General features: G+C 34.9%; 1 protein-coding gene across 1 annotated transcript; it reads left to right on the top strand.

Moving 5' to 3' along the window:
- Positions 1-385: 385 nt before the first annotated feature.
- On the top strand, positions 386-2,010 carry LOC106443432. The gene is made up of 4 exons (XM_013884997.3): positions 386-1,125; positions 1,228-1,313; positions 1,394-1,570; positions 1,650-2,010. Exons 2-4 carry the CDS (start codon positions 1,275-1,277, stop codon positions 1,809-1,811), a joined length of 378 nt encoding a protein of 125 aa, XP_013740451.1. The 5' UTR covers positions 386-1,125; positions 1,228-1,274; the 3' UTR covers positions 1,812-2,010.
- Positions 2,011-13,432: the final 11,422 nt, after the last annotated feature.

The following is a 13,432-nucleotide window of genomic DNA, read 5'->3' as shown; positions in this document are numbered from 1 at the left end:
ATTTTATAATATTATCTAAAAATTAGTAATTTAAATTTTCAAAATTAGAATTTTTAATTTTTTTGTAAATATATGAGTTTGATGTGTTTTTTAACATCAACATTATATATGTATAAGTTAAAAATGTAAAAACCCAAAAGATATAATAAAAGTTACCTAAAGATTTATTATTACATTTTTATTAGATAAGATATAATTTTTATCATGTTTTCTTTTTTTATATTTTTAATATTTTAGTAATTTTATTACAGATAAATCTTTAGATAATTTTTGTTTTTTTGTTTTTTTGGTTTTTACTTTTTAAATTTATACATATATAATATTGATTTTAAAACAAATCATACTCATATATTTACAGAAATTTTTAAAAATGTTAATTTTGAAAATTAAGGTTACTAATTTTTAGTAATGTTATTATATTTTGGATTTTTATTTATTTTTAATGGTAAAACTCCTCAACTATGTTTACTTAATGTAGAAACTCCTAAACTAAAGACTTACCGGTAGTAATGGTAATTATTACAAGCGAGGGTTTAATTCATTAAATAAAGTTAATTTGAAGAATTATTTCGTTAAATACTTAATTCGGGGGTTTTTACCCAAAACAAACTTTGTTGGAGTTTTAACATTAAAAATAACCTTATCTTTATTATTCTACGAAATCCTTTTATTCCAACATCCCCCTATATATTAAATGAGAAGTCACTTTAGTGATTTCTTGTCACGTGACAATCATACAGACATTCTCAATAGAATTGAAATGATTTCATTGGTCGATTTTTTTTTTTAATAATTAAAACATCGATGTCTCTTTCTTCGATCTCTTTTTTCTTCGACTTTCACTACGAAGTCTCTTTCTTCGTTCTCTTTTTTCTGCAACGCCTAAAGCTTACAGAGATAGTGTCTTCCCTTTTTCGATATCTCTGATTCAGCAATCATCGAGCAGCCTCAACGCCAGGTCCCTCCCTCGCCCTTCTGTAGACGCTGCTCTGTTTTGAGACGCGATGACGATGTGAAGGTAGACAGAAAGTCGCTGGAGTTCGAACCCTGATCGTTTAATAGGGGTATGCGTCCTTTGTTCTACTGCAATACCTGCAATAAAGAACACATCAACGTCATATCCAGGTATTATTGTCTTCATTAGTACCCAATGAATATATTAATGTATATAAGATTGACATTATAGTCTTCTTGGTTTCATGTTTAAATTAACTGCCAATGTTAAAGACGATTCCGGTGAGGCAAACTTTCTTTTGTTTGATACCAACGCTCAGATGATTGTGCGTCGTACAGCTGCTGAACTATACGATGAGGTAGTTTTTGAAATTAACAGCTGCCAATAATTTGCCTAATAACATTCTTTTGTTTAACTCGCCTCTTTAATTTATGGTAGAATGAAGATCCCGACTTCTTACCAGAAGCAGTTAGCGACCTCTTTGGCAAGAGAATGCTTTTTGAAATTTCAGTTGATTCTGATAACATCAGAGGAAAGAGCTCTCAGTATCTTGTTCATTGTGCTAATGATGATCGTGAAATGATTGAGGAATTTGCAGCTTTGCCTCATAAACCGGTAATAAACTGGTTATGATTGGTTAAGTTTGACAGATACACCTAAGCCAATATTTTCTGCAATTCTCTTTATTTTTCAGGTTTTAATGTTGCTCGCCTCCGATGAGATTTCTGATGGTTCTGGTGGTTCTTCAGCAACTCCTGTGTCTAAAAGAAAAAGCAAAGGAGAGGAAGACAATGATGTTGAGGATCAACTCTCTGTCAAGAAGAAACAGGGTCAAAAGAAAATCAAGGGCGAGTGAAAATCTCCCATTGCGCTTTGGAACATTGTCAACTCAGCTTTTATTTTCAGACAATATGGCTTTGTCTTATTTCAGTATTGTTATCTCTTGGATTTGTCTTTTAATATTTTAGCTTGGGATTTGTTTTAATTTAAAAAAAAATTCTTTATGTTGAAACTGTTTTATTGGCTTTCGGTGTTATTCATTATTTTATTTCGAAGAAAAACATATTGTCTTCTCTTTTCTCTTTCGGTGTTCCACAGAATTACACATGATAATTGGCAAGTTTCGAAACAATTTTATCAAAATGATTGCCCACGGTTTAGTAATAATTTGCTGGAAAAGATGAAATTATATCAAAATGATTGCAAAACAAAAGAGACAAATTTGTCTAATGACAACAGAAATATTACGTAATATTTTCATTACATTCTTAAAAAAAACGTGCCTGTAGTTCCATCATTTATAAAGTAAAGTCAATCATTTATTTAGAAAGTAAATAAATTAGAATTAATGTCAATCACCTATTTAGAAAGTAAATAAATTTCAGAATTAATGTCAAAGTAAAGTCAATCATTTATATATAAATGAAATTAAATACGGGTAGAGGATATACACATAATAATTTTACGGACCCAAGCTATGTTGAATATAGAAATTTACCTTGACGAACACACCATTTATAATAAAACGTTTATATAACAACAACACATATTTCAAGAATTGTACATTTTATTTTATATTATTTATGGATCATATTTCAATTTTTATCAAATTTTCTTATAATATGAACACTATTAATTTTTCCATATTTTGAATAGTTTAACAAATTGCACAGGGTACTTCTGAAAAAAAAGTTATGCGACTCGTTCTTTATTTCTACCATACTGCAACCAGAAGATTTGGGCACACCCTGTCTCAGCATTAAAACTCTCACTTGTCCCACTTTCTCCCACGTTGAAGATGCATGGTATATGTAAATATCAACTTCTTTGTACTTGCAATACATGGAAATCAATGAGTTCACTATCGAAGGTCCGTTTTCATCAAAATCCAACTCAACCGATATCACAGTATATTTTCATGCCCGCATAGAATGCGGACCAGTCACACCTAGTTCATTAATTAATTCCCTTTAGCTCTTAACAACATTAAACCTATCGAATCATTTCTATGTTTTCAGAATTATAGTTAATGCAATTTTAATTTAAAAAAAATATCATCGCATTATTGTAAACGTTTTGACTTCTCATATTAATAATGTCTACCTCCTATCTACCACACGTTAATTTATACTATCTAAATAATTAATTATATTTTTGTTATCGTATTTGTATTATGATATATTCACAAAACATTATTATCTAATAGTAATGACGAAATATAATTAAAGATGTGGTTTTAAAATAATGAAATATATAGCGTATGTACCAAATGCAAAATAGGTACTTATAGGATGATAGGTTTATATTATAAACAAAATATAAGATATAAAATACGTGGGAAAACGGCCATTTCATACCCAACATATCATGATATGTTCAATTCATACCCGATTTCTATAGCAGTGCCAAAACATACATTAACTTATATGGTTGTGCCAAAAGATACCCGACTTATAATTTTTTGGCGAAATCATACACCAGTCGCCACATCAGCTGTCATATCATCCACTTTTGTTCGCTTGGCTGCTACATCAGCTAATTTTGCTGACGAAGATGTCATGTCTACAAATTTTTTTTTGAAAAAACTAAATACTGTTTTTATAAAAATAAATTTATAAAAAATGTAAAATTTTATAAATTTTTATTATTTAGTAAAATTAACAAAAATTAATTAATTATTTAAATTTTAATTTTATATAAGAAATTTTATATAAGAGATAGATCCTATCACAAACCGTCCTTATAATAATTATATATGTGTTGTAATGATTCAAATTCAATGTTAGTGTTGCAGTCTTGTTACTCTTTATTAATCATGGGTATGTTATCATAATTTTTCTTAAATGTAAACAAAACTATGATTAATCAAGAGTAACACGACTCCAACACTAGTATTTAATTTGAATAATTACAACAAATATATAACTCTTATAAGGACTGTTTGTGATATGATCGAAATATTTACGAACATCTCTCTTATATAAGATTAAAATTTAATTAATTAATTAATTTTTGCTAATTTTAATAAATAATAAAAATTTATAAAATTTTACATTTTCTATAAATTTAGTTTTATAATAACACTATTTAATTTTTTTCAAAAAAAAAATTTGTACACATGATATCCTCGTCAGCAACGTAGCATCCACGCGAACAAAAGTGGATGATGTGGCAGCTGATGTGGCGACTAGTGTATGATTTCGCCAAAACATTATAAGTCGGGTATGTTTTGGCATGGCCATATAAGTTCAGGTATGTTTTGGCACTGATACATAAGTCGGGTATGAATTGAACATATCGTGATATGTTGGGTATGAAATGACCGTTTTCCCTAAAATACGTATACCTTAAACTTTAATAAAATTAAAATTCTTTTGAATACTTAAGTCAAAATTTAAACATGTGTGGAAATAAAGATATTTAGTTACATTTAAATTTTTAATCCCCAAATAATCGATACCAATAATATCTAGTTTAAGACTCTCAACAAAATCCAACTTATAAAATACATAATACAACTGAGTAAAGAAAATGATTTCAATTAATTATACGTATTTTGACAATAAAATATCCCTTCTTAGTAATTAAAATATCTAATCTTTACAAATACCTAACAATGAGGATATATTTTCTTTTTGTTATAAATCATATTGTGGATGTCCATAACCGGCCCATACTTAGAGAGAGAGAGTCGGCGGTGATAAGAGAGAGAGAGAGAGAGTCGGCGGTGATGAGAGAGAGAGAGAGAGAGAGTCGGCCAACCCTAGTTTCATTGGTTTATGATTTGTACTATTTCCATATTTGTATTTCCTTTCTTTAATCTTTCTATTATTCTATGACGGTGTAATTCCCTATATATAAAGGGTTTCTTATGATTCAGATTAATAAGGATAAGATTCTATTCTCCTAAGTTTCACAACACATTATCAGCACGATTACTCTGAAAACTTACGCTAAAAAATTCGAACCCAAAAACCCGACGATCTAAACCCTAGCCGGCTTGAACCCTAATCCTGATCGAGAAACCCTTTTCACCCCGTATCCAAGGCGTTCCCGATCCCGTGTTCAGCAAGGACAGCTCGCGTCCTGGTCTTAGCTTGGACAGCTCTCATCCAATGATCCTTAGCAAGCTCCGGTACGCGATCTGATACTCAGCTCGATACTCAGCTCGTTCGCGTTCCCGATCTTAGCTTCAATCCGTTCGCGACCCGATCAACACAAGGATAATTCGCGACCTGTTCCAGCTCATGATCAGCAACGTTCCAGCTCGTTCGCGACCTCCTCTCATTAGTGGTCCATTCAACCCGACTTGAGGTTAAGGTAATCCTTAAACCCTAATCGAAACCCTAAGGTAATAGATCAAAACCCCAATGAGTAAAATCGAAACTAATGATCATAAGATCAAAACCATAAAACCTTAAACCCTAATCGAAACCTTAATGTTTTGAATTGAAACCTTAATGATCTAATATTAAAATCGATCCAAACTCTAAAAGCTAAAACATGTTCGATTTTTATCCAAAACCCTAATGATCTAATGATTAAAATTGAAATTGAATAATTGCTTGATCTGTTTGAGTGTTTTGAAACTGAACTTAGAAACCATTTGCTAGGATTACTAAATTCAAACTTAAATCTGATTGATTGATTAAAATTAAATATGATCACATAGAAATCGTATTTCTAGCTTTGATTACTTGAAATTAAAATCGATAACTTGAAACTGAACTGCTTGATCTGATTGATATTTAAAATCGCATGATAGATTGCTTGTTCTTCACACGTTTTCAACTTATTCAAAACCCTAAATCGAATTTGACTGATTGAATATGATCCGTTGATAGTAATCAAATCTTGATGCATACTTGATTGTTTGATTGCAATTACACTTAGAATTCGTATGAACATATAGAAACCGAATGATAGGATTGATCATATTTTGTCTTAGCCGTGCGGCTTGTTTGCATCATGCATGCATAATCGTATGAACCGATTGCATATAGAAACCAAGCTTGATCATCTCCTGTTTGGCTGTGAGGCTTGTATGCATCATATACGAATGATCTGTTTGCATCATACCTAGATAACCGAATGATAATTGCTTGAACATTACACTTTTAAAAATCTAAATTATAAAACATATGATTTCAGATGTCGAAAATCAACAACTTGGATTTTGCTGCCCTAAATCTCTCTGGAGATAATTACTTGCAATGGACACTTGATGCTAAGATCATCCTGAAATCCAAGAGACTCGGTGAATGTATCACCGAGGACAATAATGCTAGTGAGAAAGATAGATATAGAGCCATCTTGATCATTCGCCATCATCTAATTGAGAGGCTCAAAGATTAGTATCTGACCATTGAGAATCCATTAGACCTTTGGACATAATTGAAAGCGAGATATGATCACCAGAGAACGGTGATCTTACCAAAGGCTATGTATGATTGGAGGAATCTCAGGATCCAGGATTATAAGTCCGTGGACGAGTATAACTCATCCCTATTTAAGATTGAAACTGTGTGGTGAGGACATAACGGATAAGGATATGCTTGAGAAAACCATTTCCACATTCCACACAAGCAATGTGTTGTTACAACAACAGTACCGTGAGAAGGGATTCACGACTTATGCTAATCTGATCTCTTGTTTATTGCTCGCTGAGAAAAACAATGAATTGTTGATGAAAAACAGTGAAATAAGAAGGAATCAAATCACGTCCAAAGTAATGGCCAACACGGCCGTGGTCGTGGAAAATGGCAAGGTCGTGGAAAATGGCAAGGACGTGGCCGTGGTCGAAGTTCATTTGGCCGCGGACGAGGAAATCAGTATGGTCGAGATCATGGTCGAGACCGTGGCCAAGGACACTCGTTTGGCCGAGGTCATGGCAGAGGCCATGTTACTTCATTCAAATCGCAACACTCGACCAAATCATTGTGCCATAGGTGTGGGATGAGTAATCATTGGGCTAAGACTTGTAGGACTCCCAAGCATCTTGTTGACCTCTACCAAGAGAGTCTGAAAGGGAAGAATCCTGAATCCCACATGACTCATCAAGATGGTGAAAATAATTTCAATCATGACCAAGACGATCTTATGGAATATAAAACTTCAGATTGTCTAAAAGATTGAAGTTGATTTCGACATTTGTGTTCTTTGCTTTTGTGCTTTCCATGTTTTGTTTTCTATGAACTTGTTTTATTAAAACTTAAATGAAATGAATGATTTTTATAAGAAGTCTCTAAAATATCCTATGAATCTTGTTTTAGAAATGAACGATAACAAGGATGTATTCGTGGTGGATAGTGGGTCAGGCCACACGATCTTAAGAGACAAAAGATACTTCATAAATCTAACATTAAAAAACGCCAACATCTCGACTATTGCGGGTATAGCCAGCCTCATTAAAGGCCACGGCCAGGCCAATATCCTGTTGCCTATGGGTACGCATCTAGAAATATATGATGCATCGTATTCACCCAGCTCGAAGAGAAGCCTATTAAGTTTTAAAGACATTCGAATGAATGGCTTTCATATTGAGACTAAAGGCAAAGGAAACAAAGAGTTCCTTCAGATCATAGAAATCGGCCAAGGCCATAAGAAAGTCTTAGAGTCTATACATGCACTCTCTACTGGTCTTTACCATACCAAAGTCAGTATGATTGAGGCCAATGCCACATTTAAGAAAGTGGCCATCGAAAATTTCACTCTTTGGCACGACCGGCTTGGCCATCCCGGTTCGAACATGATGTGAAAGTTAATATTGAACACTAATGGCCATACATTGAAAGAGAAACGAATTGTTCCTAAGAACCTAACGTGTGTAGCATGTTCATAAGGGAAAGATAACAATAAGCTGGTAAAAGAAATTACATGGAATCAAACATCCTTATCTTGGCAAGATCCTCGGACTGAGGAATGTGATTTAGAAGTCCAAAAGATAATACATTTACAAAAGCTAGGTAATAAATTGCCAGATTCCTTTGCTGACCCAAAAAGAGTGACTAAGTCATATATACCAGCTGCTAATGCACCAATTCGTATTGATGTTCAAGAGGGACACAATCAAGTTGCTACAGAGTCTAGACAATGTTTGAAACGTGGTAGACCAATAGATTCCAAAGATAAGAACCCTCGGAAGACAAAGAAAGGTGCTGAATCCGAGGCCGGAACAACAGACATGGTCGCGGCCGATCCTACCCGAGATGTGGCCGCGTCCGATCCTAAGGTTTTAGACATGGCCGACGGTCCTGATGTGCCTAACACTGATGTTTGGGACGCCAAGCTTCATGGTACTGATGGTCCTGTTAATAATGAGATCTCAATAAATTATGTTTTGTCTGGGATACAGTGGAACAGAAAGAATGTCGACATTGATGATATATTTTCATACAAGGTAACACTTGGACTTATGGATTTAAATTAGGATCATGAACCCACGTCTATTTATGAGTGCACTCAACGATCAGATTGGATCAAATGGAAAGAAGCTATAAACGTAGAGTTAAATTCTTTAAAGAAAAGAGGTGTCTTCGGTCCTATAATCCGAACCCCCTATGATGTTAAACCAGTTGGATACAAATGGATCTTTGTGAGGAAAAGAAATGAACATGGTGAAGTCATGAGATATAAAGCACGGCTTGTTGCACAAGGATTCTCACATAGACCAGGAATAGATTATGAGGAGACGTACTCCCCTGTGGTGGATGCTACTACTTTTAGATTCCTAATAAGTCTGGCTATAAGAGAGAACTTAGACTTGCGGTTAATGGATGTAGTAACTGCATACTTATATGGTCCACTGGATAATGAGATATATATGAAAGTACCAGAGGGTATAGAGTTGAAAAACAAATCGAGTTATCGAGAACAACATTGTATAAAGTTGAATAAATCACTTTATGGATTGAAACAATCAGGTTGAATGTGGTACAATAGACTAAGTGAGTACCTAGTGAAAGAAGGATATAAGAATGATCCGATCAGTCCATGTATCTTCATAAATAAATTCGATAACAAAGGATTTGTGATCATAGTAGTGTATGTTGATGATCTGAATATCCTAGGAACCTCTGGAGAGATTTCCCAAACAGTTGAATATCTTAAGAAAGAATTCGAGATGAAAGATCAAGGAAAAACAAAGTTTTGTTTGGGATTATAGCTTGAGTACATTAAAGATGGAATCCTTGTGCATCAAATGGCATATACAGAAAAAGTACTCAAGAGATTCAATATGGCCGAGTCTCACCCATTATCTAGCCCCATGGTCGTGAGGTCCCTCGGCCTGGACACTGATCTGTTCCGTCCTAAGATGGACGATGAAGATGTCATAGGTCCCGAAGTGCCATATCTCAGTGTCATAGGGGCAAAAGACTTGGGTCTATTTTATACTAACCAAAACAAAGAAGGTTTAGTTGGCTTTGCTGATGCAGGTTATCTTTCGGATCCACACAATGCTCGATCACGGACATGCTATGTTTTTACACATGGTGGAACAGCCATATCATGGTCTTCCATGAAGCAGACGATCGCGGCCACATCTTCAAACCATTCAGATATATTGGCTATTCACGAGGCCAGCCGCGAGTGTGTTTGATTGAGGTCCATAACCCAACATATTTGAGTTAATTGTGGGATGTCCGAAGGCAAGGATGCACCGACCGTGATGTATGAGGACAATGCAACATGCATTGTTCAGCTTAAGGACGGCTACATCAAAGGAGACAGGACGAAGCACATCTTGCCTAAGTTCTTCTTCAAGCATGAACTACAGAAAGCCGGCAAGGTTCAAGTGGTCCAAGTGCGTTCCAGTGACAACTCAGCTGATCTATTTACCAAGTCACTTCCTACCTCGACGTTCAGGAAGCTCACGCATCAGATAGGGATGCGTAGACTGAAAGACCTTCAGTGATGTTCAGAACAGGGGGAGTAATACGTGTTGTACTCTTTTTCCTTCACCTTGGTTTTGTCCCATTAGATTTTTCTGGTAAGGTTTTAATGAGGCAACATCTAAAGCGTATTACAAACTCTGTATGGTTATGACATCCAAGGGGGAGTGTTATAAATCATATTGTGGATGTCCATAACCGGCCCATACTTAGAGAGAGAGAGTCGGCGGCCATGAGAGAGAGAGAGAGCCGGCACCTAGAGAGAGAGTCGGCCAACCCTAGTTTCATTTTCTTTATTGGTTTATGATTTGTACTTTTTCCATATTTGTATTTTATTTCTTTAGTCTTTCCATTATTCTATGACGGTATAATTCCCTATATATAAAGGGTTTCTTATGATTCAGATTAATAAGGATAAGATTCTATTCTCCTAAGGTTCACAACACTTTTATATTTCTTTCACTACTCATTATGAGGATATTTTCACCCAATCAAATATAGAAAGAATCTTAGCTGTAAAGAAATAAAATGGGTACAAACAATATATTAGATGATAATCGGATGTTTCCGAAAAAAATGATGATAATCGAATTATGTGGACATATCCCATAAATCAAAATAATAATGAAAGTAATCTTTTTAATGGTCTTACTAGGTGATCAGGAAACACTAAAAGAAAACATCAAGGATTCTGAGGGAAAAAATCGTCGGAATTTCGTCGGAATATCGTTATTCCGACGACATACCGACGAAACACGTCGTCGGAAATAATTCTTCGGAATTTATTTTTTCCTCGGAAATCCCTCGGAATTTTCCGTCGGAATTCCGAGGAAATAAATTTCCGAGGAAATTCCGAGGATCACTAGTTTGTCGGAAATGTCCTCGGAATATACCGAGGGAGAACTTCGTCGGTATAATTCCTCGGAAGTTCATCGATCGATGCGTTTTTGGACATATATACATCGATCGATAGGAGTATACCGACGGACATTTTCCTCGGTTTATTCCGAGGAACTTTTCCCTCGGTATATACCGAGGGACCAGTTCCTCGGAATTTTCCGAGGGACGGCTCCCTCGGAATTTTCCGAGGGATATGTCCCTCGGAATATACCGAGGGAAAAGTTCCTCAGAATAAACAGAGGAACCTGTCCCTCGGTATAGCCCGAACGTTTTTTAAAAAACGCATCGATCGATGCGTTTTTGTTCAAAAACGCATCGATCGATCAAGTGAAAAATATAATTAATTTCCTCGGAATGTAAAAAATATTAATTTTTTTAAAAAGATAAAATTTCTGAAATTTAAATTCGAAAATATGAAATTAAAAGTAAAATTGAAATCATATTAATTAATATTCAAAGTTTCACAAATAAAAATAAAACATTCCGAGTTTGTGGAAAAAAAAAAACTAAGGGTCTGGCACGTCCGAGAACACCTCGTTCGGGTACATCCTCTGCATCATCTCCATCATTTGCTGGTTCAGCCTCCTCTGTGCCTCATAGCCCGCCTGTTGAGCCGCCATCTGGGTCTCTAACAAAGATATACGATCATCTTTGTCCTTCAACTGGGCCGTAAGTACTTCTGGATCAACGAAGGGCGGTGGTGCAGAAGAAGGGGGAACCGACCGGGTGCGACGACCCAAACCGACCAAACGTCCCTTCTTCTTTGGAACCGACTGAATAGAAAAAAGCCAAATTTAGAAATTTAAACCAAGAAATAAATGAATTGAACTTTTAAAAACAAAGAACTTACGGATTCAACGATTTCGTTGATTCGAAACCGGGACAAGTTGGTCGAAGCCGTCGAAGCGTCATCCTCGGTTTGAAGCTGAGACACTTCGTCTACCACCTGAGTTTGGACCAGGTCGACCACGTCCCTCACAAGACCGTCATCAATCTGGCCGGTCTTCTTGTTGGTATACACCCTCCTCATTAGGGCGAGATCATCAACCGGCTCGCCATCATTTTCTTCCGCCTTGAAAAAAAACATAAATTAAAAAAACATTAGAAATTAGAAGAAATGCACAATAAATTTAAATTCTAAAACTCAAATAATTGAAGAAAAAACGGTTGAACTTACCATGCGATCTCCGAGAGTGGCAATAGATTGAGCACCCAAGTTATGCTTGTAGATGCCCTTCCCTTTACGGTCGTTTTTGCGGTTGGTGGAGTTGGTGGAAGAAGTTTCTTTCGTCTCTTCCTTATCCCAATGCGCACACAACTCCTTCCAGACCGTGTCGTTCATCGACTTTGGGACCTTTTAATAAAAAAAAAGAAAAATTTAATAAATTAAAAAATAGTTTAATAAATTAAAAAAATGGTTTAATAAATTAAATCGAACCTTATTGATTTCCCACTTCTTCTTCCACTCGTGGATCTGCTTCCCATAGTTGTCCATTACTTTATGGACGAAGTGGTGATAGATAAAGAGCGTCTCATCGGAATTCCAGTTGAACTCTTGCTGAAAAAAACACAATTAGTAGAAAATTTATATTAAAGATTAAAAATATAAGTAAAAAATTAGAATACTTACCACAAACTGACGAAACCACAGAACCTGCTTGTCGGTTGGGAAGTGAGTGAAAGTCGGATGTCCACTGTCGAGGGCCGAGTACATCATACGGTTGATCCATGCGCTGATCCCGTTCCCGGATCGGTTGAACCTTAGTAAAAGAACAAACAGTTAATAATGAATCCAAATTAAAAGAAAAAAAATGTTTAATTACCATGTTTGACCCCGTCCATGTGGATACGGAGTGAGATACGGAAGATGGTCACGACCGGGCTGTTGAACCAACTCCGCAACACGCATCACTCCCGGAGGACCCGGATGAACAGGAGCGGATGCAGCAGCGGGAGCGAGAGGAGCAGGAGCGGGTGCAGCAGAGGGAGATGTATGGTTGGAGCTGTGGGGCGAAGGGGAATCTTGAGAATGGCTGGAATCCCGAGACTGGCTCCCCGTACCACCACGACCACGACGCTGTCGAGGCCGGGTCTGATCATCATGAGACCTGTAAATTTTAAAAATATATTTAATAAATACATAAATATATAAATTAACTTTTTTTTAAAAAAAAATTCCCAAATAATTTAATCACAAAAAAAGATTTATATATATTTAAAATTTTTAATAAATATATAAAAATAGTTCTAATAAACAAAAAATAGTTGTAATAAATAAAAATAGTTTAATAATTACAAAAAAAATAGTTTTAATAATATATATATATTAAAAATATTTTCAAATCCCAAATAATAGTTTTTAATCACAAAAAAAGTTTTATAGATATTTAAAATGTATTGTAAAATCCAAAAAATTGAATTTATATAGAAATTTTTTTTTTGTAAAGTCCAAAAAATCGAATTTATATAGAAAAATCGTTTTTTAAAATACAAAAATCGATTGTATATACAAAAATCGATTTTATAAATAGAAAAAAAAATTATACAAAAATTCTAAATCAATTCAAGAAAACAAATCATTCAACCAAATCACAATTCTAAACCTATTATACAAAGAATTCACAATCCTAACCAATCACCTTAACAAAAATCTATCAAAACTACACAAAAACCTAACAAATAGAAC

This window comes from Brassica napus, chromosome C8 (assembly GCF_020379485.1).
Source record: "Brassica napus cultivar Da-Ae chromosome C8, Da-Ae, whole genome shotgun sequence".
NCBI classification, from domain to species: domain Eukaryota; kingdom Viridiplantae; phylum Streptophyta; class Magnoliopsida; order Brassicales; family Brassicaceae; genus Brassica; species Brassica napus.
Note: the sequence above shows the minus strand (reverse complement) of the source record. Positions and strands in the feature narration are given on the sequence as shown.

What these genes read in the sequence shown, in the direction of transcription:
- LOC106443432 (XM_013884997.3), top strand. Translation starts at nt 1,275, where the DNA reads ATGATTGTGCGTCGTACAGCTGCTGAACTATACGATGAG. An exon ending in CTGCTGAACTATACGATGAG is followed by an intron (nt 1,314 to 1,393) that starts GTAGTTTTTGAA and finishes AATTTATGGTAG; the next exon opens with AATGAAGATCCCGACTTCTT. An exon ending in CAGCTTTGCCTCATAAACCG is followed by an intron (nt 1,571 to 1,649) that starts GTAATAAACTGG and finishes TTTATTTTTCAG; the next exon opens with GTTTTAATGTTGCTCGCCTC.